This window comes from Phyllostomus hastatus, unplaced genomic scaffold, assembly GCF_019186645.2.
Source record: "Phyllostomus hastatus isolate PE091 unplaced genomic scaffold, TTU_PhHast_1.1 phas_scaffold_78, whole genome shotgun sequence".
Lineage (NCBI taxonomy): Eukaryota > Metazoa > Chordata > Mammalia > Chiroptera > Phyllostomidae > Phyllostomus > Phyllostomus hastatus.
Window position 1 is genome coordinate 91,100,945 of NW_025334041.1, and position 22,196 is coordinate 91,123,140.

The following is a 22,196-nucleotide window of genomic DNA, read 5'->3' on the forward strand; positions in this document are numbered from 1 at the left end:
TTAATGTGACTGTGAAATATTATACATGCCAATTAGTCTTGAGGCTATCATGAATATATAACAATTAATTGGAATGAAATTAACAGCCAACACTTACAGTCATTAGAAAAGTAACTAAGTTAAACTCATTTGAAACAATGCTAGTAACCAAGCAAAAATTCACCCTGTATGTTTTTTACAAACTAAAGCAGACATATATATATTTTGCATTGTATAAAGTGCTTCCATGTATCATGTGCACCCACATTTTTGTGCACATGATACATGGGATTATTATACTCATTATTACACACATGGTATGTAATGATTATATCCATATATAATGCATGTCCTTATTTTTTCCTTAAAAATTTGGGCAAAAAACTGTACATTATACATGGCAAAATACAGTATTTAAAGGGAGGAAAGAAACCAATTCAGCATTCCACCTTCTTATTACAGCCATTTAATATTTGTATTTGTTCCTTGAGTCCTGATCTCCAAAAACACAGTTGTAATTATAGCACATACATAATTTTGTATTCTTTTTTCAGATTTTAAGAATTTCCCGTTACATATATACGTTTTTCAATGGCTGTGTAATGTCCTATTAAGACATATGCACCGTCATTTATTTAGCTATAATCTTACAGCTTTAAGTAAGATTTACTGTTCAGCTCTTATTGTAAGGCAAAAGTATCTCCTTGTATTTTATGATGTGTGTTGTTATTGAGTTATTTCCTTATTTCCTTAGAATGAATCTCCTGGAAAAAGATTCTTGGGTCTAAGAGTATGAACTATCTGTATAACTAGCAATAAAAAAAAAATACATCTAAACAATTTCAAGCTGGCAAAATGTAAACCTTTGTGTCCTTTTCTCTCCTCAGATATCACTCCAAAACAAAAATTGAGAAGCAAAAATAATCTCCATCTCCAATGAAATTAAGAGATACTTAAGACCAAGCCAGAAATACTGAGGTCACAAAGACGGACAAAGGAGAGACCCATGGAGGGAGACAATGTCTCCAGAGGTGAAAGTAATAAAATGTAAGAATCTAGGAATGAGAGTAACATTGAAATTAAAATTAGAGAATCAGTCTAGACCCTCTAACAGTTTATAACTTATAGGAGTTCTAGAAAGAAAACAGAGAAAGAAAATGGAGGGAAGGTAACTGTTACTACAAGAAAAATGCCCTATATTGAAGAACAGAAGTCTCCACACTGAAAGGTCCTACCCAGAGCTCAGTCCAATGAATGAATAAAGACTCATTTCATTGCAAAATTTCAGAATACCAGCAACAAAAGATACTAAATTATAAATTTAATGTGAGAGTATAACAAAGTAAAACTTTATCTCTTATGTACCATTTTTTAATCAGGAGGTTATTAGAGGATATGCTTGACCAAAATGGGATCTAAGTGAAAGGAAGTTGCCAAGATGATGTGTGCCTAAGAGGCCTGGAAAGGAAGATAGAGGACTCTAGAAAAAAAAATGGAATGGCCATCCTGACAGGTTGGATCACAAGTAAAACTGTATTAACAGGCTGTTGACTAGTAGGGAAAGATTTAGAAATGGAAAAAGAGCGCCAACTATTAAGTCCATGAAAAAGTTGTACTATAAAGAAAATAGGGGCTAAGCAAGGAACCTTATTTACATGATTACAATAATGAAAATACCAAATAAAAATTTAACCGAAACCTATAAATATATTGGGATGATAAAGGGAGAATGGTAGATATAAGATCTAAATTATCATCTATCATACTATGAAGTCAAAAAATAATATGTAAGACTGAGTGATCAGAATACTGATTATATATATATAGAAAGAGAGAAAGAGAAGAGAGAGGGAGAGAGGGAGTGAGCGTGCACATGAGAGCACAAGCGAGCTTAAAAATGGAGAAGCAGAGAGGTTTTTTAAAAAATCATGTCTTTTGCCCTGGCTGGACGGCTCAGTTGGCTGGAACGTCATCCATACACCAAAAGGTTGTGGATTTGATCCTTGGTCAGGGCACATACTTATTTGGTTGCAGGTTTGACCCCTGGCTGGGGCACAAACAGGACGTAATGAATCAATGTTTCTCTCTCACCTCTCTCTCTCTCTCTCTCACGTCTCTCTCTCTCTCTCACGTCTCTCTCTCTCCCTCCCTCCCTCCCTCTCTCTCTCTCTCTCAACTCTCCCACTCTCTCTCAAATCAATAAAAACATCCTTGGGTGAGGATTAAATATATAAATATCATGTCTTTTAGCACAATGTAATTTTTTAAACTTTAGCACAATGTTTTAGAACCTTAATGTTTTAAGATAACCTTATAAATTACAACAGTTGAAATTAACACATATAAATGTTATCTAACAACTGTCTACTACTTACCCACTTTCAGCTAAGGCCTCTCTTGTTTTTATTGGCAAAGTGCTTGTTTCCAGTAAGTGCTTCAGGGAAGTAACTTCTTCTTCAGTATCAGGTACAAGTATGGAAGGAAAACACGCTTCGAAAATTCGCTCCAGGCGGTTTAGTAAAGCTGTCTGTACCAAAACACACCCCAAAAGTTTATTTTCATTTCTCCAGTTTTAATAATGTCATAATTTTGTCATTATACACACACCCCCTCAGAGAAACTACCAGTCAGGTAGCACAACGACTCACAGAACAGCTGTTTTAAATGATTACTTAAAATAATCATGGCGATACAGTGGTGAAAAATAAATGTGGTTACACACCAAGCACCATACCTTGCAGTTTAGAAACATCATGTTATTTAATCCATTAGAAAAATCTACAAAGAAGAAATTATCACCCAATTATAAAGTGAAAGAGCAATGTCAAATTTTGAATAAGCAAAAATAAAAACAAATACCAGACAGCATCCATATTCTTTACAGCACACTGGGATGCTTCTTATTACCACTCACATACTCTAGATTTGGGAACAATAAGATTGGATGCTTGTAAGGTATTCTATTATAGTTGAACAAACTTTTTTTTATGGACATAAACTTGAATTTTGAAACTCCACTGCTAACAGAACAAACCAAAGTATGAAAGAATGACTCAATTTTTACTTAGAAATTCACTAGCTCATTTATTACTCTGATGATCAGTGTCATCTTTTAGAAATTTCATTTGTGTACTCTTTTTTGGCATGTATATGAGTGTATGTATTTTTGAATAAAACGCTGCTTTTCCCCCAGGCAAAACCTGCATATTCCCCATGTATGTTCTCCAAGAACATTGGCATTTGGAGTATTTGCATTAATTAAAGCTTATTAGATTTAGATTAACTTTTTTTTGGTACTATTAGGTTTATTCTACATGTGCAAACCTACAATAACATTTATTCCCACTTTCCTATTTTAGATACATGTAAAATTGAACAGTAGATCAACTTACTGCTTAAACATCAAATAGGAGTACAAATTATTAATAAGTTAAAGCTTGTTGGAAGATTAAGTGTACTTCTGAAAATGATACCCAGTGTACAAGAAAATACCACATCACTGTGGTACTTCCTACCAAGCAATGCAAACAGGTTAACACTTGATTTCTGTTGTTTAGTATAGTCAGCAAACAGGAAAATGAAAACCAAAAGGAAAAATTCTCACAAATATATTTTCCCAACTAACTCTCTTTTGAAAGCAGTATCAGAGCAAAAACTAACAATGCATAGTCTCAGGGTACTCCCTGCTATCTCTGCAAGTTACTCTAAAATCTTTATTATAATGTCTATGATATGAGAAAAGTTCTCAGTATCAATTATGAAACCTCCAGTAACAAGTAGGCTCAAGATCCCAAGGCTTGTGAAACTTGAGTGTGTCAAGGGGACCATGCTTAAAGCTTCAATAGAAGGAATAGGCAGACAATACTTTTAAAGGGATCAGATAACCATCTAATTGGAAACATGAGGAGTGTTGGCCTCTCCTGGGTAGGGAAGGTAAACAAAAACTCACATAAGACCAAATTTTATGTCTGTAAATTAAAACAGAATCTCTCTGATATCTTCTTTGTTAGCCTTTTAATGAGATAGAAAAAAATTTATCAAAGGAAGAAATGACCCCAAATGCATTCAATCATTTGGGCAATATTATATATAACAAGTTTTAGGTACACCAGTGAGCAAGTTCTTAATTTAATGGAAAGTACTTGAGGAAAAAGATTATTAATCTAATCACCTCAATTTTTTACTTCTTCCCCAACCTTTTCTCATTAAGGATATAAATTACATGGAAATTTTAAAAGAAAGTTCTTTTTATCTTTAGGATTAGATACTACATTAAATAGCTTGACATCTATTGTTAAATGAAGCAGGCAATTTTTTCTAAATAGGGTCAGGAAGTATTTTCCGCTTTGCAGACCATCCATACACAAGTAAGTGTGGGTGTGTTTCAATGAAACTTTATGTCCTAAAATGGGCGGCAGGACAGATTTGCCTCCCAGGCCACAGGCTCACCCACTGAGGTAGAGCAATAAACAAATAACAAAGATTCAAGTCACCAGGGTCCACCGACAGAACAGCGCTGTCTAACACAAGGAGGAACTCCTTAAAAATTCAACAAGAAAGTAGCTAACAGAATTAACAAAGATTTTGATGAAAATTAAATTTCCTCTAACATATTACTTTTTAAAGTATATCACTTTACAACTATCCACAAGACCAGTTTGGTGGTAAACAGGCATCCTCTGAAAGGAGTTTCCTATTACTCTACTATCTTGTTCATGGTAATAAGTAATCCCACATTTTATTTACTCCAGTTAATTCCAGTTAGTAAATGGTTGATGTAATTATAACACTTTTAATAGAAATCTGTGGATTAAAGGGGCTGAGACTCAGATTCTGGATTTATGAACTTGGAGATCGAAGGGTTTACCTCAGAGAGTACATGACAAACTAGAGGATAAGTACTTGGCACCTAGTGTGTGCTCAAGAGGTGGTAGTTTTATCACTACTATATTATTACACAGATAATACACATACACACAGTGGCCTGCCAGGGAATAAAAATGTTAAAACTAGGTTCAAATCCCATTAAGAATGTTTCTCTATAATTATTTAGCATTCTAAATCATTATGAAAAAAACTTGCCTCCATCTATCAATTTCTACCATATTACAACATGAAATTAAATAATTTCAATATTTTGTGTCCTCCCCAAGATCCTCCTATTGAGTTGGAAAAAAGTAACTAATTTAAAAAGATCTATTTAAAAACAAAATAGAACCTGTTACTGCTACTATCTATGAATATTAAACTTTGGAAACTGATGAACATTTTGGTTGATGTGTTGGCATTTATGATTTAAATCTTGATCACATTATGAAATACAAAATGTATAAACCACACATTACATGTGTTTAAGAGTGCTTTACTTTCCAAGAAGTACAGTCAAGTTAAAAGTTCAAAAATGTGATAGAACAATGTCGAAGTTACTTGGTAAGTATGACAGGTAAAAGATTGTAACTAACATAATGCTCAGAAGACAAGTTAAACAACATACCACAAGAACAGTTTCTGTCGCGACCAAACAGGTTTCTTTTAAGAAGCAGATATTCCAAAATAAATTATAATCATATACTAAATTTTAAAAAATTGTTATTTTGGATATAAAATTTGAGCATGAGATAAGAGATCTAAAACTGTTATACAGGGGTGAGCAGGAGTAGGTTTATAGTTGTAATACAAACAAATAATACAATAATAAAATAAATAATAATATAAGAATAAACTGTGTTTTACATACTTAAACTGTAACCTACTTTTGCACACCCCTGTATTGGTAAATGTTTTGGTTTTCTTTTTTTAATTAAGTAGCTTGAAGTGTTTTAAAATATGTACAATTTTTCCCAAACACTATCATCCAAGGATAGTTAAGTACATACAACAACCTTAAACCAAATCAGTAATGCAATTAATATCACATCAAAACCAGAGTCAATAAAGTATAATGTTACTTAAACTTGGGTTTATTCTGTTGGGCATACATAAAAAGGAACCTTAGCTATATTATCCTGGTGATATGAACTCTTGTTCTTAAATAGAGTATATCTAGCCATAACAGGAAGTCTACTGCTGCTTTTGATTAAATTAGGGCACTGCTCAAATTTTAAACTCCACATAGCTTATTAACTCAGAAAAAAAGATGTGAATTGAACAGTAATATTTATTAACATGTTACAGTACATGTGGACTTGTATGTAAAATTTCAAATGCTATTACTTGGAATTAGTGGTAAAAGCAGACTGGTTTAGCTCTAGTTTCCCTAGGCAGGTAAGGCAGCACATGTAAAGCAGATAGTATCAGTATAACCCAGTCCAGGAAAGAGTGAGGGCCTAAATTCAGGAAAACATAGAAAGTTGCTTTCTGAAACACAGCCAGAAACTACAAAAGCCTCTTAAAGCACATTATGGCTTTTATTTAACACTTACATAGTGCTTACCATGTGCCACGATTATTGTAAATGCTTTACAAATATTAGCTCACTTAAGCATCAAAAGAACTATATGAGGGCTGCCTGGCCAGTGTGGCTCAGTTGGGCATCATTCTGCAAACCTTCGGTTGTGGGTTTGGTTCTTGGTTGGGGTGTGTACAAAAGGCAACCTATCAATGTTTCTCTCTCACATCAATGTTTCTGTTGTTTTCTTTCTCTCTCCCTTCCCCTATCTCTAAAAGTCAATAAGCATGTCCTCCGGATAAAAAAAAAAGAACCATCATACTAGGGAGGTAACTATACTATTGCCCCCATTTTCTAGATAAGAAAAATGGGGCACTAAGAGGTTAAGTTAATTTGCCTATGGTCATGAATATTACGTACATGAGGAAGCTGATTCCTAACCTAGGAAGTATAGCTTCTGACTCTGCACTTTTAACCACTATATTATGTTATCATCAAAGCAGTTCTAAATTCAATTTCTAAAAATTACAGGAGCTTTGGGGTCATGGACTATGCCTTATCTTGAATGCCTAGTATGTAGGTTCCTAAGTACAGTTTGCACAGGAATACTGACTATATCAATGTACAATAGATTTTTTTTAAAGCCTTTCACTTAAGACTGCAGGGGGCATATGCGTTCTACTTACAAAAGCATATATTACTGTAAGCCATCTAAATCATTTCAGTACACAGATTAGATATATTTATATAATTATAACATGTATAAATAACAGCTGAATGAATGTCTTTTAAGGTATTATGCTTGATGCCCTACATATATTATTACTTGATTAATCTTTTAAAAGAAACCCTGAAAGATAGGTATTATAGTTTCCATGTTTCAGATGAAGAAACTAAAGTTAAGGGAGATTAAAATAACTAACCGGTCTCATGCTGGTATGTTGCACAGCAAGGATTTGATCCAAAGCCAGATGCTAAATAAAGCCTACTTTCTTTTCATTAAATTTTAGTTTTTACCCACTTTTTTGGTCTTTCAAACATTGCCAGCCATTAATAAGGTATTCAACTATTAACTGCTGAGGTGATGAATACACTTTAAAAAGCAAACTATTTCATTTAACACAACAATTTATACTTTTCAACAAAGCAAAATGAAAATTTTTACTAAAGAGTTAGTGCTGCATTCTACATTAATGTGAGGATAGCAAATAAGTGCACACACTTAGCGTACTAAATTTTAGCTGAGGTTATAATAGTAACTAAATAAAATAATATTCATTACCAATTACTTAAATTTTAAATGGCTTTGTCTCAAAAATCAAAGAGGAAAAGTAGTCATTAGCTCTCCCTTAAACTAGGAATTAGGAAAACTGGTGACTGGTTAGCTGAATACCAGTTTATATAACTTAGTCATGTCCTTCAATTCATACAAGTCTCCCATTCTAAGTCTAGCAAACAGCAGCACATCTAGCCATTTTAAGAAGGCTTAAACATTTTTAAGAAGTGGGGGCTCTAATAAATGTAGGGTAGAAAGGCAAATGCTCCTCAAGGTAGATTCCCTTTTGTTTTCTCTATTTGTGTCTAGAAAACCAAACGAGCAGGTCTGCTACTCGCACAGAAGAGCACTTATGCTCAGAAGAATTCCTACCTGTCAAAACTATTCTGAGAATAGAAACTAGCCCAAAGCAGCAGCTTTGCTCTCAAAAGTCTGATGGGTGAGTATATAGCCCGAAGTAGGGGCACTCCAACACAAATTCTTGTTTGCCTCTCTTGCTTTCCTCTGTCCCCACCCCCCCAAAAAAAAACCCAAAACAAAAAACCAACCCAGTTGGCAACATTATTTCTTGTACTTTTGGAAACCATTTTCCAAGAAGTTCATTTCTGAGATTATTCAGTAACAGTTAACATTTACTGAGCATTTATTATATGCAAGACACTGTGCTAAATACCTCTAGATGCACAATTTCATTTTATCTTCATAATCAGAGTTTTGAAGTAAGTACTTTATTTAAATCTGAGGTTCAGTGAAAGGGGATAATGCAAGTTGCTGCTGAAACATGAATCTGAATCTAGCACTGGGACTCTAGGGCACTGCTTTTAAGCACTATCCTGTGCTCAGGACCAACTTACGCAGTAGGCACAGGGCCTAGGGCCCACAATAACTTTTGGGCTTTATGACAATGTTTTAATATCTAATATTAATATACTCATCTTTATATCATAAAATAAAATTTTAAATTTCTTTTATGGGGCAGAGGCTTACAAAAGTCTTATGTGGCCTTGGAAAGCCAGTGTACTCTCCAAAGGTTCACTGGCTTTTAGAGCATTTCTCATTTCAAACATATGTGTTTTCCTGTCAGGGTCCCTTATTACCTTGAATGTCTTTACATTTTTATTGTTTTCAAACCAGATAGGATTTCTGGGAAAGCAGAAATGAATAACTAACCAATTGTTTAATTCATCAATGGGGGCAAAGGATCATGCATGAATTCATTTAGACTCACTCCCAGTTCTGTCACACCTTCTGTCCGGTTGGAGGAAGAAAGCCCTAGAGTATATAAACAGCCATTTTTATTTTACTCACTTGTGAAAAGAAGTCATATTATCTAATAAAGAGCTTCCCAACTGGTATGCCTCAGTCACAAACAGGTTACAAGTTTTCTAAAAATCTTGAAGGCTATATATAGACATGTAGTGTTCCCATATTAATTTTAGGTGTCAGCTTGACAGGGCTGTGAGGTGCCTAGACAATGGATTAAACATTATCCTGGGTATGTCTGTGAAGGTGTTTCTAGATGACATTAACACTTCAATTGGTAGACTGAGTAAAGCAGATTGTCTTTCCTAGTATTAGTGGACCTTATCCAATCACTGCAGACTGCCTGCAGACTACAGAGCTTGGGACCTCTCAGTCTCCTAATTTCCAATTCCTTATAGCACCAACCCCTGTCCCCCAACCCCACCTCCCCCATCCATCCATCCATCCATCCTCTTAGTTGTTTCTCTGGAAAACACTAACTAATACACTTCTATTTTATAAGCAACTACACTAGAGTATAAGCAGATTAAGTGTATTACAAGTCTCATTCAGTTTTTCAAAGTGGTGTGTAAGATCGGCACACCTAGGGTCCTAGACTCTGAATTTCATGCCACTCGAATGTGTATCTCCTTTAAAATATCTTGAATTTAAGGTAATTCCTAAAATTCTTTAAACATATTTCTAGTTAGCTTTCCTTTCTTTCTTAGGAACAGTAGTTGATTGTTGTTAATAGTTTTAATATTGATAGCATTAGGTCTTGCTCTTAAGTGGAAGTTTAGAAGAAACGTAAAATCCACTGAGTAACTTAATCTTCCATTTAAAAAGATACCTTATGCCTCAACACCATTAAATATTAAGTAAGTTATCAAGTATTGTACAACCTACAATTGTATACTTATCAATTCCTAATTTCAAGCTATGTAAGAGTGATGAATATGATATTTACCATGCTCTAAAAAAATGCTTTGCACCTTCTGCATCATTTCTAGATAAATGTAATAAAGCATTTCTATCTATAGGGCCCAGCAGAGGTAATGCCTGCTTCAGCATGGTTGGTGGAGTAATTAATATGGGTGTAATAATTTATAGTTTTAATTTGAACACTTCACTTCAAATGTTATATGGTGCACTTCAGTGTGATATTCTTATGTTACAGAATTACATGCTTATGATTTTGTAAAAAAAAAAGGTGTTATTTATGTCAGACACAGTATTTTGGAGTCATAGTCCAGAATTTCACATTTTCTGAAGGAAAAATAACAAAAGGAATTTCCATCCAAATATTTCAGATTAGCAAAGAGCTATAAGGCCAAAACCTGAGTTTGTTGAGCTGTAATTGGAATATAACATTATTAGTTTCAGGTGTGCAACATAATGATTGTACATGTATATACTGCAAAATGACCACCACGGTTAAGTCTAATTAACATCTATCAAAACATAGCTATAAATTTTTCTTGTGATTAGAATTTTTAAGATCTTCTTTCTTAGCAACTTTCAAGTATAAAATACAGTATTATTAACTATGATCACCATGCTTTGTATTACATCCCCAGGACTTACTTATTTTATAACTAGAAGTTTTTATCTTTTGTTGCTTACGATTGTTTTCAGTAATAAATTCAAGTGTCCTCCAAATAAAGGAAAACTTGCATATAATTTAGGCAGATAATTAACAAACAAAGGTGAAAATATAGGATTAGTTACACTCAGTTTGAGAATGCTAACTTTCTGGTGAGCAAACCAATAACTTAATCTCAAAATAACATAAGCCAAAGTATTAGTGATTCTCTTCATTTTCCTTTTTGTGATACTCTTAATATTTAAAGCTCTCAAAATAAATCTTCATCTAAAATATTTTCCTAGTAGAAATATCAATTAGATGGCTAATAAGAAAGAATGACTCATAGCTTTCTTTTCTACAGCCAATTAATATAAAAAAATTACTCACTAATTATCTAAATTCTCTAATAACATCACAGCGATACAAAAGTTCAAAGTTAAACGTAGTGCTTATGACATTATCTCCTTTACTATACATCTAAGAAAAAGGCATCTTGGCCCTCAGTCAAGGTTCCTTTCTGGCAACATTAACAGGTGAAAAAATAAAACATGGAGAGGAGTGAGGGAGGGAGGGAGGGAACTGTAAAACAGTATACACGATGGTCTTTTGGAAAAAAGGAAAGCTTTGAAAGTAAGGGGGATTTTGATTTTCGTTGTCATTTTGTTTTGTTTTAAATCTTAGCCCAAAAAGTAAGAACGGATACCATTGTTTGCTTGTGTTTACAATTTATAAGAATGTTAACAAGAGAATGGAATAATACTGAACTCTGGGTTCTCAAAAAAAATTCACTATAGAGGAAGAATATTTTTCAAGAAGTGGTCACATATGGCTTTTATATCAAGGTTTAAACTCATCTTTGAGGCTTGCTGGATCCACACCTAAGAATTAGTTTGTCTAACAACACTTTATAACTTTGAAAGATTTCTTCTTGGATGATTTTTCCCCTAAGTAACAAATCACTTCAATAAAGCTGCAATAACTGATTGTCCCTCGACCCAAGGAAAATACATTTTATTGAAAAGGTGAAGATATCCTTTGGTAGGCTGAAAAAAGGAAAGTACTACAAAATAGGGACCTGGACAATGCCACATACCAAATGTGAAAAGTCAAAGAAATCTGAAATGACAACTACACTCTTTGTCTGATTTCACAAAACAAAGAATCATTCCTCATGTTTGTTTAATTGAATTAACTGAGCTCTGAATTCTAAGACTTATGCAACATTTTGTTAAAGCAGAATTTGCACAAAACCACTTGAGAGTACTCTATTCAGAAGAGAGCTGCTGCATCCAGGTTAAGATTGAAAAGGAACGAGTCATTTTAAATTTTAAAGTTAAAAAACATAATGTTTACTGTCATTAATTATTTGAGGGTTTCTGTGCTGTCTGCAACATTTCTCATTAACTATGAGAAACATTTTAAAAAGTATTAATAATTCAATCCTCTCCTAGAAAACTAATGGACTTTTCCAGCCGATTCTGATAAGGAAGAAACTGCAGGCCACAAGCCTCCTTCACATCAGCAGAAAAAGAATGACAGTCACTTCCAACTACTCACTTAACTAGCAGGGCTTACCCGTTATTCTCCACCTCAACTTTCTTCCAAAGTTCTCTTCCAGCCCTTTCCAGCAGTTTCTCCATTCTATCACCCACCTCCAATCTCTGCTCATTTTGTATAACCCATTCAGCAAAAATAAAAACCCGAGGACTGAGCTAAACAAATCTCAGAAATCTTAGTGCATCTTGCCACATCTATACAGTTTTATAAAATAGAATCATACACAAACTTCTGATTTTTTCAGTAGACTTTTTTCACTCATTTTAAAATTTACTGTCATTTTATCTTCACTAAAGTCCTTTGAAGTAGACATTACAGATAACTGAGTTCATAGGTAACTTGTCCTAAATCATAAACCTTGTAAGAGGCTGAGTCAAAATTCAAACTCAGATCTGTAAGATTCCTTAAGGCCCACATACTTTATTACCTCCTGTATTGTTATCCAATTGTAAATAAATAACTTCAATCAACTGGTATGGTGCAAAAAAATTTTCCTTTTTAGAGTGATCCTTTAAAAATTCATTATCTGACAATGTTGAAAGTTCTAAGGCTATAAATGAATGATAATCTAATACCAGTGTTACTCTATACTTGTGTAAGATGAAACTAAACAGGAAAAGAATTAGGTCAAAACCAACAGTCTTTGCTTTGCATTATATAATTAATGCACTCCTTATTAAGCTTCTACCTCAATAATGAATTCCTCATCAGAAGTAACACATATTAGCCAAACCATGTAATAACTAAATTAGTAAATCAAGCTATTCAGACACTCAAAGTCAAATGAAAAGTGATTAGCTGTGTACAGCAACTGGTAATACCATAATTTTGACAATACCTTAAAGTATTAGAGGTGTTAAAGCAACAGTGTATAACCATTTCAATTAACATTCAGACTCTGGAAATATTTCCAATTAAAAATGGTTTGCTTAGCAAACAATAACTGGAGATGTAGAATTTACAGATTCTGATTTTGTTCTCAGTATCTTTAAAATAAGCCTGTGGGCCAGCGCTACATATGTCAATTGTCTGCATAAAGCAGTTATTTCCAAGTGTTCTCTTTCACACCCCTGAGGTTGAAGAAAGGTAAAGCAACTCGGGTATCAAGCTTCACCTCTAGGGATTATTTTAGGTTAAAATAAATGTTAATGAATCTTCTCTGAAAGAGACTAGACCAGAAGAGGATAAAGTACATGGAATGAAAAATATTCTTCCTGACATTCCCACTCAACAAGAAGAGGAACTGTAAATGTACCTTTTTGTAAGAAATTATAAGCAAATAAATATAACCATAGTCAGTCAGTCATGGTTGTTTCTTACGAAGTCTAAATTTTAATCTCTCTCTCACACCCTTACCCCAGGTCTTTTGGTAGCTCTTAAAGTATGAGGTCTGAATCGGCTTTTTTCAAATTCTTTTTCTATCCTTCAAGTCCCTACAGCCTTTTTAAGCACAGGCTGAAGTTTCAAATTCTGATTACTCTCTTCTGCTATCAAAACTGTACTCCAATTTCCTAGGTCTCTGATAGAGCAAAATTAAGAAACTGTTTTCTGAAGCTTAAAAAAAAAAGCCTTCTAAATCTCAGCTTAACCTTCTTTTAAAATCACTGTTAAGCTGAAAAATTGACTGGAATAATTAGCTAATTAGTGAATTTTTACATAAGTTATATTTATATTCATCAAAAAACCAAGTTGATGAATGTCTTTAAATATTAAAAAACTCATTGAGATAAAGAAAAATTTTACCAACCATTATTGTAGGACTGTCTATTTCAAGTTTATCAAAGGCTTGTAAAACTGTAACTGATCTACAAATCAGGCAAGTATTATGTATCATAAACTCCTTAACAGGTACCCAATTTTAAAATATTTTTTTGAAAAGCTAAATTAGAAGCCTCCACAGCATATGTCATATAAAATAGAGAAAATCAGTAAATACCTGAACTGAAGTAGCTGTTTCCTGTAAGTGGCCACCAGCAACTGCTCCTTGGGAAGTTGCTAAAGGGACACTGTGCATTTTGGGGGTTTCCAGAGTATAAGTCTTTTCATCTGTCCTATGTGACTGCCAGGCTTCCTTTCGATGATGAGATTCAGCAACATGCTGGTCTCCAAAAGCAGCCCAAGAGCAACTATCTTTCTGTCCATCCTCAAAAGCATTCCAATCTACAGCTTGGCTAGGACCAGCTGAACTGAAGTCTGCAAAATCATCAGAGTCTTGAAAAGCACTGCAGTCATCTTGACTATTTGGCACAGAATCAAAATCTCCAAAATCACCTTCTTGCCCAATTTTTAGTTTTGAAATAGGTTCCGTTCCTGCAGAATTTCTTGCCAACTTACATTCCTCTGAAAAACTATCAGAATTCTGTCTTCGGTCTGACTCGGTAAATATAATTTCCTCTTGGCAAGAAACAGCATGTGTGTCCCCAAATTCTCCAAAGTCATCACCTGGTTCACTAAAATGTGGAAAGTGCTCTGAGGACTCTTCAAAAGTGACATCACTCATTGACTCTTGAGTACCAGTAACAAAAGGTGGAGTTGTGCCACTGGCTGTGCCAAAGTCACCAAAATCATCCTCATTGGTATCTTTGCAAGTCACAAAGTTGTTGCTACTATCACCATTTTTTACACTGGTAGAATCATCCAATGCATTTTCTTCTGTAGGATCAATGCTGGGGCTTTGGGAATCAGTAAACTTCCTACTTTCTTCTTTAGAAGAACTAACTTTATCTTCAACATCCAAAGTTTTAATAGAATCCATGCAATCATCAGTACATGTAGAAGTAAATGAATCAAGTTTTTCCTCAGTTTTACATTGTTCTATCCTACTGGCTTCTGAATTATCAGCTGAGTCTACCAAACTCCAAGCATTTGATTGAATACTTGAATTTAAAAATTCATCCCGTGGCAATGCTGGAAGGCCTTGTTTTTTATTACTGAAACCTCCATTACTCTTCATGCTTGTTTCTGAAATGCAAACCTGATCCTCTCCCTCAATGTCTCCTTTATCATCAAAGCTTCTACCTAAAGACACTTCTTTTACAGAATTCAGTTCATTGACTCTATTAATTTTATTGTTTTCCTGAATGGTTAGTGCTTCTGTATCATTTAAAACTGCACATCCTATTTCTTCTACTTGTATCCTTTCCTTTTTGGAAAATGTGGCAAAATCTGCAAATTCCTCAGTGGGACTATGTGCACCATCTAAATTATACTCAGTACTATGAGTGCTAAGAGGCTTTCTTCCTTTTGAATCTGCTACATTGTCCAGGTCATCTGTTCCCTGAGGATTTACAGTTTCTAATACCGCAAACCCATTTGTTAGAATCTCCAGACAAGGAGGCTTTTCACCATTGCAGCTCTCTAACTGCTTGTTTTGATGAAGATTCATATCAGTTCTAAAATCTCCTGGAGAGAAACTTTCAGGTGTTCCAACATTCTGTCTCTGCTCTGTTATTTTATTTAAATTTCCTGGACTTTCTTTGCCATCACTGGAAGAACCTAAAGTTTTAGATGGAATTACTTCTTTGCTGGTGGTAGAGAGTAAAACATTCGACTGTCCTTTCACAGGAGAAGAAAGTTCAGCAGTGATGTCCTTATCATTACCATTTTTAATGGACTTAAAGCTTGTAAGGCTATCCACATTTTCTGAGAAATCATGAATTGGCATAAAATGGTTTGAAGGTACAAACTCTTCCTTGGGACGAGTATAATCTGGTGTATCAAAATCAACAAATCCTACACCAGAGGGGCTAACTTCTGAAAACCCACCAAATTCCCCAAATTCATCATCATCCTCATCCTCGGCTCCATTGTCCAGTGGTGGTGGGGATGAAGAGTACATTCGAATGATGTCTGGCTCCATTGTTCAGCTGCTTTCAAACAATTAATTTATACCTGGAAAAAAGAGATATTTTTGGAGAATAGATTGCATATAACAAGATCTTTCAAAATTCTCTAAGCTACTTCAAAACAATGCAAATTTACAATACTCTGTTTTGTATCTTTTAAACTATTTTCCTCTTTGGTGAGATTACTTTTCACAGCTATAATAATAGGCCAAAATTTTTTCCCTCTTCTAGTGTATGTTTCCAAGAGCATGCATAGTGCATTGCTAAATTTGGGGATTCCAGAAAGTTTCAAATAACACTTATAAAAATATATCCACAAAATTCTCTTTTGGGGCACTTGCTTTCCAGTTCACTCAGGGCTTACCTTAAGAGTTTGTATGAGTTCTTTATAAATAAAAGACATGAAGCCCTTGCTGGTGTGGCTCAGTGCATTGAGTGCTGCTGGCCTGTGAACTGAAAGGTTGCCAGTTTGATTCCCAGTCAGGACACATACCTGAGTTGCGGGCCAGGTCCCCTCTTGGGGGCATGTGAGAGGCAACCTACTGAAGTATCAATTGAACACTGATGTTTCTCTCCCTCTCTTTCCTTCTAGAGTGAATAAATAAAATCATTTAAAAAAAGGCATAAAATTTTTATTGCTAATAATTGCTACAGATATTCTTTGCTTTGCTTTTCAATGTTCATTTCTGACTCAGGTTGATTCTGGTCTCTTGTTTGTTTGAACAGACTTTCTGTTTTAGATTCATAGCAAAAGAGCAGAAGGTACAGAGATTTCCCATATGCATAGTCTCCTCTATTATGACTATCTTCCTCCAGAGTGGTATTTGTTACAACTGATGAACTACATCAACACATAATTATTACCCAAAGTTCATGGTTTATATTAGGGTTCACTCTTGGTGTGCATTCCTCGGGTTTGGATGAATGTGTAAAGACATGTGTCCACCATTTTAGTTTCATAAGAGTAATTTCACTGCCCTAAAAGTCCTGAGTGTTGCACCTATTCATCCCTCGTCTCCCCTGACCCTGGCAACCACTGATCTTTTTACTGTCTGTATAGTTTTGCCTTTTCCAGAATGTCATATGGTTGGAAACATACAGAACATATGTAGCCTGTACATACTATATGATTGGATTATTTCACTTACTAATAGGCATTGAAGGTTCCTCCATGTTTTTTCATGGCTTGATAGCTCATTTCTTTTTAGCATTGAATAATATTTCATTGCATGTACCACAATTTACTTTTTTATAATTTTCAATTCTGAAATCATTTAAGATGCACAAGAAATGGAAAGTTACTATATATATTCCACTTAGTTTCCCCCCAATAATATGGTAAATAATGATAGTACATGATTAAACCAGGACACTGACATCAGTACAACACTATTAACTCTGTTCGAGAACCCGTTTACATTTCACCAGTTTTTTTCCTTTGTGTGTATTTCTGGGATATTTATCACATGTATACATTAGATTTTTTGAGTAACCATCACTACAATTGGGATAAGAACTGTTGCAAAAATACTTTAATAATATTCATCAATATAAAGCCCTTCATGTTTCCCCTTAATAGTCACATCCTTCCCTAAATCCTAACTCTTGGCAACCAATGATCTGTCCTCTATCACTATAATTTTGCTACTTCAAGAGAGTTATATAAATGGAATCATACAACATGTAGCCCTTTGAAATTGTCTTTTTCCACTCAGCTTAATGCCCTTGCCGTGTTCATGCATGTATCAACAGTTCATTCCTGAACTTCCAGCCAAGATGGAGGTATAGGTAGATATGCTTTGCCACCTTGCACAATCAAAAGGGCAACAACAAATTTAAAAACAAAAAATAACTAGAACTGCCAGATAATCGAACTGTATGGAAGTCTGACAACCAAGAAGTTAAAGAAGAAACATTCATCCAGATCAGTAGGGGGGCGAGATGGGCAGCCAGGGCAGAAAGGACTTGTGGCAAGGAGGTAGCAGGAGGAGCAGGTAGTCCCACATTTATGTGCAGATAAACTGAGAGGAACAACTGTGGAGTGAGGCAGACTGCACAACTCAGGGTTCCAGGGTGGAGAAATAAAGCCTCAAAACCTGACTGAAAAAACCTATGGGGGTTGTGGTTGTGGGAGAAACTCCCAGCCTCACAGGAGAGTTCACTGGAGAGACACACAGGGTCCTAGAATGTACACAAACCCACCTACTGGGAATCAGTACCAGAAGGGCCCAATTTGCTTGTGGGTGGCAGGGGAGATGACTGCAAGCCTGCCAAAAACCAAGGGAGTGGCACTATTCCCTCTCAGATCTGTCCCCCCACATATACTGCCACAAGGCAGTAACCTGGGTTGCCCAGACTGGTAAATACCTAAGGCTCTGCCCCTTACTAAGTAACAGGCTTGCCGAGACAAAAAGGCTCAAATGAAATAACAGATCAAAGCTCCAGAAAAAATACAACTAAGCAGTGAAAATATAGCCAACCTATCAGATGCACAGTTCAAAACACTGGTAATCAGGATGCTCACAGAAATGGTTGAGTATGGTCTCAAAATACAAGAAGGAGTGAAGGCTATGCAAAGTGAAATAAAGGAAAATGTACAGGGAACCAACAGTGATGGGAAGGAAACTGGACTCAAACCAACAGTTTGGAGCAGAAGGAAGAAATAAACATTCAACCAGAACAGAATGAAGAAACAAGAATTCAAAAAAATGAGGAAAGGCTTAGGAACCTCAGGGACAACTTTAAGCATTCCAACATCAGAATCATAGGGGTGTCAGAAGGAAAAGAGGAAGAGCAAGAAATCAAAAATTTACTTGAACAAATAATGAAGGAGAATGTCCCCAATCACGCAAAAGAAATAGATTTCTAGGAAGTCCAGGAAGTTCAGAGAGTCCTAAAGAAGTTGGACCCAAGGAAGCACACACCAAGGTGCATCATAATTACATTACCCAAGATTAAAGAGAAGGAGAGAATCTTAAAAGCAGCAAGAGGAAAGGAGACAGTTACCTACAAAGGAGTTTCCATAAGACTAGCAGTTGATTTCTCAAAAGAAACCTTGCAGGCAAGTAGGAGCTGGAAAGAAGTATTCCAAGTCATGAAAGGCAAGGACCTACATCCAAGATTACTCTATCCAGCCAAGCTATCTTTACAATAAAAGGACAGATAAAGTGCTTCCCAGATAAGGTCAAGTTGCAGGAGTTCATCAACTGTAATAGCATAATCAATAAAATACATAAAAAATAGTTCATTCCTTTTTATTGCTAAGTAGTATTCTATTATATAGATGTACCACAGTTTTGTTTCTCCATTCACTCCATGAAGGATATTTTGGTTGTTCCTCATATTTTACAATTACAAATAAAGCTGCTATGAACATTTATGTACAGGCTATTATCAGAATATGAGTTTTCATTTCTCTACCATAAGTGCCCAGGAGTATGAATGCCAGGATATAGTGTGTATGTTTAATTCTATAAGAAACTGCCAAACTGTTTTCCCAAATTAATTTTTAAGGGTCAAACCAAATTGATATTCTCATTAATAATTTTCTTGATTTTTTGCTACCATATAAGCTTAAGATTTAATACATAGTATCACCTTTTTTCTACTTTGAGTTTATTTTTTAACATTTAATTTTAAAACATCTATAACTTATTTTAGTATATGATCTAAAGCAAAGATCTAAGTAAATTTTTTCCCCAGTCAAGCAATTAATATAATCTCATTTATTTAATCCTTCCCATATCCTTTATTTTATTATATCTTTTTCTAAATACATTTAACTCTTAAATGGAATATATGTTTGGGTTATTCTGTTCCTCTGTACTAAACTGTCAAAAGTACCACAGGCAGACTAACATTAAAAGCAAAGGGAGGATTAACAACCAAAGTCCTAGAGTAAAATTAGCTCATAAACAATGAGTGGCTACTTCCTACAATTCACAGTTGCCAGTCAGATACATGAAGGAAATGTTTACTGTAAAATTCAACCAGTTTTGCAAGCTAAAAAATACCACTTTCTTCCAGCTCTCAGGATAAAATTTCATATGATTTTGCAGTTTTAGAGAGAAGGTACCTCAGAAGCCATGTTAATTTAATTTGGAGATGAGGAAAATGGGGCCAACTGATGATCAACTTTCTCAAAGGTCATACAGCTGGTTAGTAGAGAAAGGCTTCAAAATTCTGAAAAGGATCTCTGGGGTCAATGACTGGTCAGTCACTGAGAGTTACTTGAAAGAAATGAGCAAGTCATGAAAAATTATCCCCACCCCAGCTTCTGCAACCACCATTCTACCTCGTCTCTATGAATCTGACTGCTGTAGGTACTTCATATAAGTGAAATCATACAGTATCAGTTCTTTTGTGACTGGCTTTATTTCACTTACCATAATGTCCTCAAAGTTCATGCATGTTGCAACAAATATCAAAATTTCACCCTTTTTAAGGCTGAATATTTTCACTGTATGTATATAAACTATCGTCTGTTGATGGATAGTTGGGTTGCTTCCACCTTTAGTTGTTGTAAATAATGCTGCTATGAACACTGGTGTGCAACATACCTTATTTTTTTAACTTTTTATTTTTAAATAATAACAGACTAACAAAGTTGCAAAAAATAGTATAGTCCTGGGCACCCTGCACCCAGCTTCCCCTGATGGTGGTACCTATATAAGCTCTAGTAAAATAGCAAAACAGGAAACTGACCTTGTTGGTACATTACTAACTAGACTATTGAACTTACTCAGTTTTATCATTCAAAACAAAACAAAACCGTGCAACCCTTTGTATTGGTGTGTAGTTCTGGTCAATTTATTTGGTGCACAGATGTGTGTAACTACCACCACTATTAGGATATAGAACTACTCCTACTCCCCCATCCCATCCCTGTCCCACCACTAATTTGTTCTCCATCTCCATAGTTTTGTCACTTCAAGAGTGTTATATAAATAGAATCTTATAGTATGTAACCTTTTGAGGTTAACTTTTTCCACTTAGTATAATTCCCTTAAGGTCCATCCTGGTTGCTGCATGTATCAATAGATCAAATCATTTTTTACTGTTGAACAGTATTCTACTATACAAATATACCAATTTGTTGAACCATTCACCAACTGAAAAACATATGGGTTATTTCCAGTGTTTTATTATTATAAATAGTGTGTATACTAGTGTATACTACATTAATAATATACTAATTAATGTATGTTTAACTAGTATACACAATGAAGATGTTAAGAGCATTTATGTACAGGTTTTTGTGTGAACATAAGTTCTCAATTTTCTGGGATACATTGCCCAAGAATGTGATTACTGGGCCCTATGGTAGGTGCATGTTTAGTTTTGTAAAAAACAAACAAATACAAAAAGTGGTTAAGTATTTTCCAGAGTGGTGTACCATTTTACATTCCCATAATACTTTGTTTTTGAAGAACCACCTGTGATGTTTGTTTTTAGTAAAATCTATTCATAGTTATTAACCTACTGCTTTTTCTAAAACTTTTGTTTAAAAAATAAAATTTTATTGGTTTAAGGCCTATTTCAAACTTGGATATTAAGACAAATACCAAGATCTGTATAAGGGACTTTGGAACCAAACCAATGACTCAGAGAGTAATTTTTCTTCCTGTCACACCTTGGCAAAGTACACTCTCTATTTTTCCTTCTAGATGCAACAGGCTCTATCAGCTTCCCAGACTACTATCATTTCCGTATTTCTCAAATCTGTGTCACCTATTGATGGAAGAAGTTGGGTGCACATTCCCCTTCAGCAGATCTTGGCTCTGGCCCCACTTACCCTTCAGAAACCTGCGAGAGTGTCACTCCCAAGTTCCAGCCAAGAATGCCAGCCAATCAGTGTAAAGGAGGCCCAAATCATTCCAGAAAATTCTTCTATATCCAGGCCAATTCAGTAATATTTGTTAATTGAAGTATTACTTACTAACTGACACATTATTTGTATAGTGAATTTACCTGTTAAGCTTGACTTAGACATATCAACTTTTAACATAGAAAATATGGACTTTATATAGTTAGTCCTACTTAATAGGAAAAAGAAAAAGGGATAGATGAGCTACTTAACAAACTCAATAAATGTTTCTTCATCCTTCTTAATGGACTATTTACTCCATACCACAAGGAGTCCTAATCAGTGGTCCAATTTCTTTATATCCTGAACACGTACAAATATGTGCATGCACAGGGAAGGATGTGTGTTAATCTTGCTATTTTTATCTCTGCTTATTCCAAGACCTACTAGAGGGGAGTAAACAAGTAATGGGGGTATCCAGAAAAGATTCAAGTCATAGTATACACAAATAGTAGACA

The 22,196-nt window shown here is 34.8% G+C and overlaps 1 protein-coding gene across 4 annotated transcripts in view; it reads right to left on the reverse strand.

Moving 5' to 3' along the window:
* Positions 1-22,196, reverse strand: part of AFTPH (aftiphilin) — a 63,631-nt gene that overhangs the window by 21,967 nt on the left and 19,468 nt on the right. For 3 of the 4 annotated variants that reach the window (XM_045827176.1, XM_045827179.1, XM_045827177.1), the window contains 2 exons: positions 13,964-15,918; positions 2,355-2,506 (listed from right to left, as the gene is read on the reverse strand). In XM_045827176.1, the coding sequence (XP_045683132.1) occupies positions 2,355-2,506; positions 13,964-15,886 (2,075 nt within the window). In that variant the 5' untranslated portion in view covers positions 15,887-15,918. Of the gene's footprint in view, positions 1-2,354; positions 2,507-13,963; positions 15,919-17,020; positions 17,137-22,196 lie in introns of those variants that run through there. The other variant, XM_045827178.1, reaches the window with a different exon arrangement.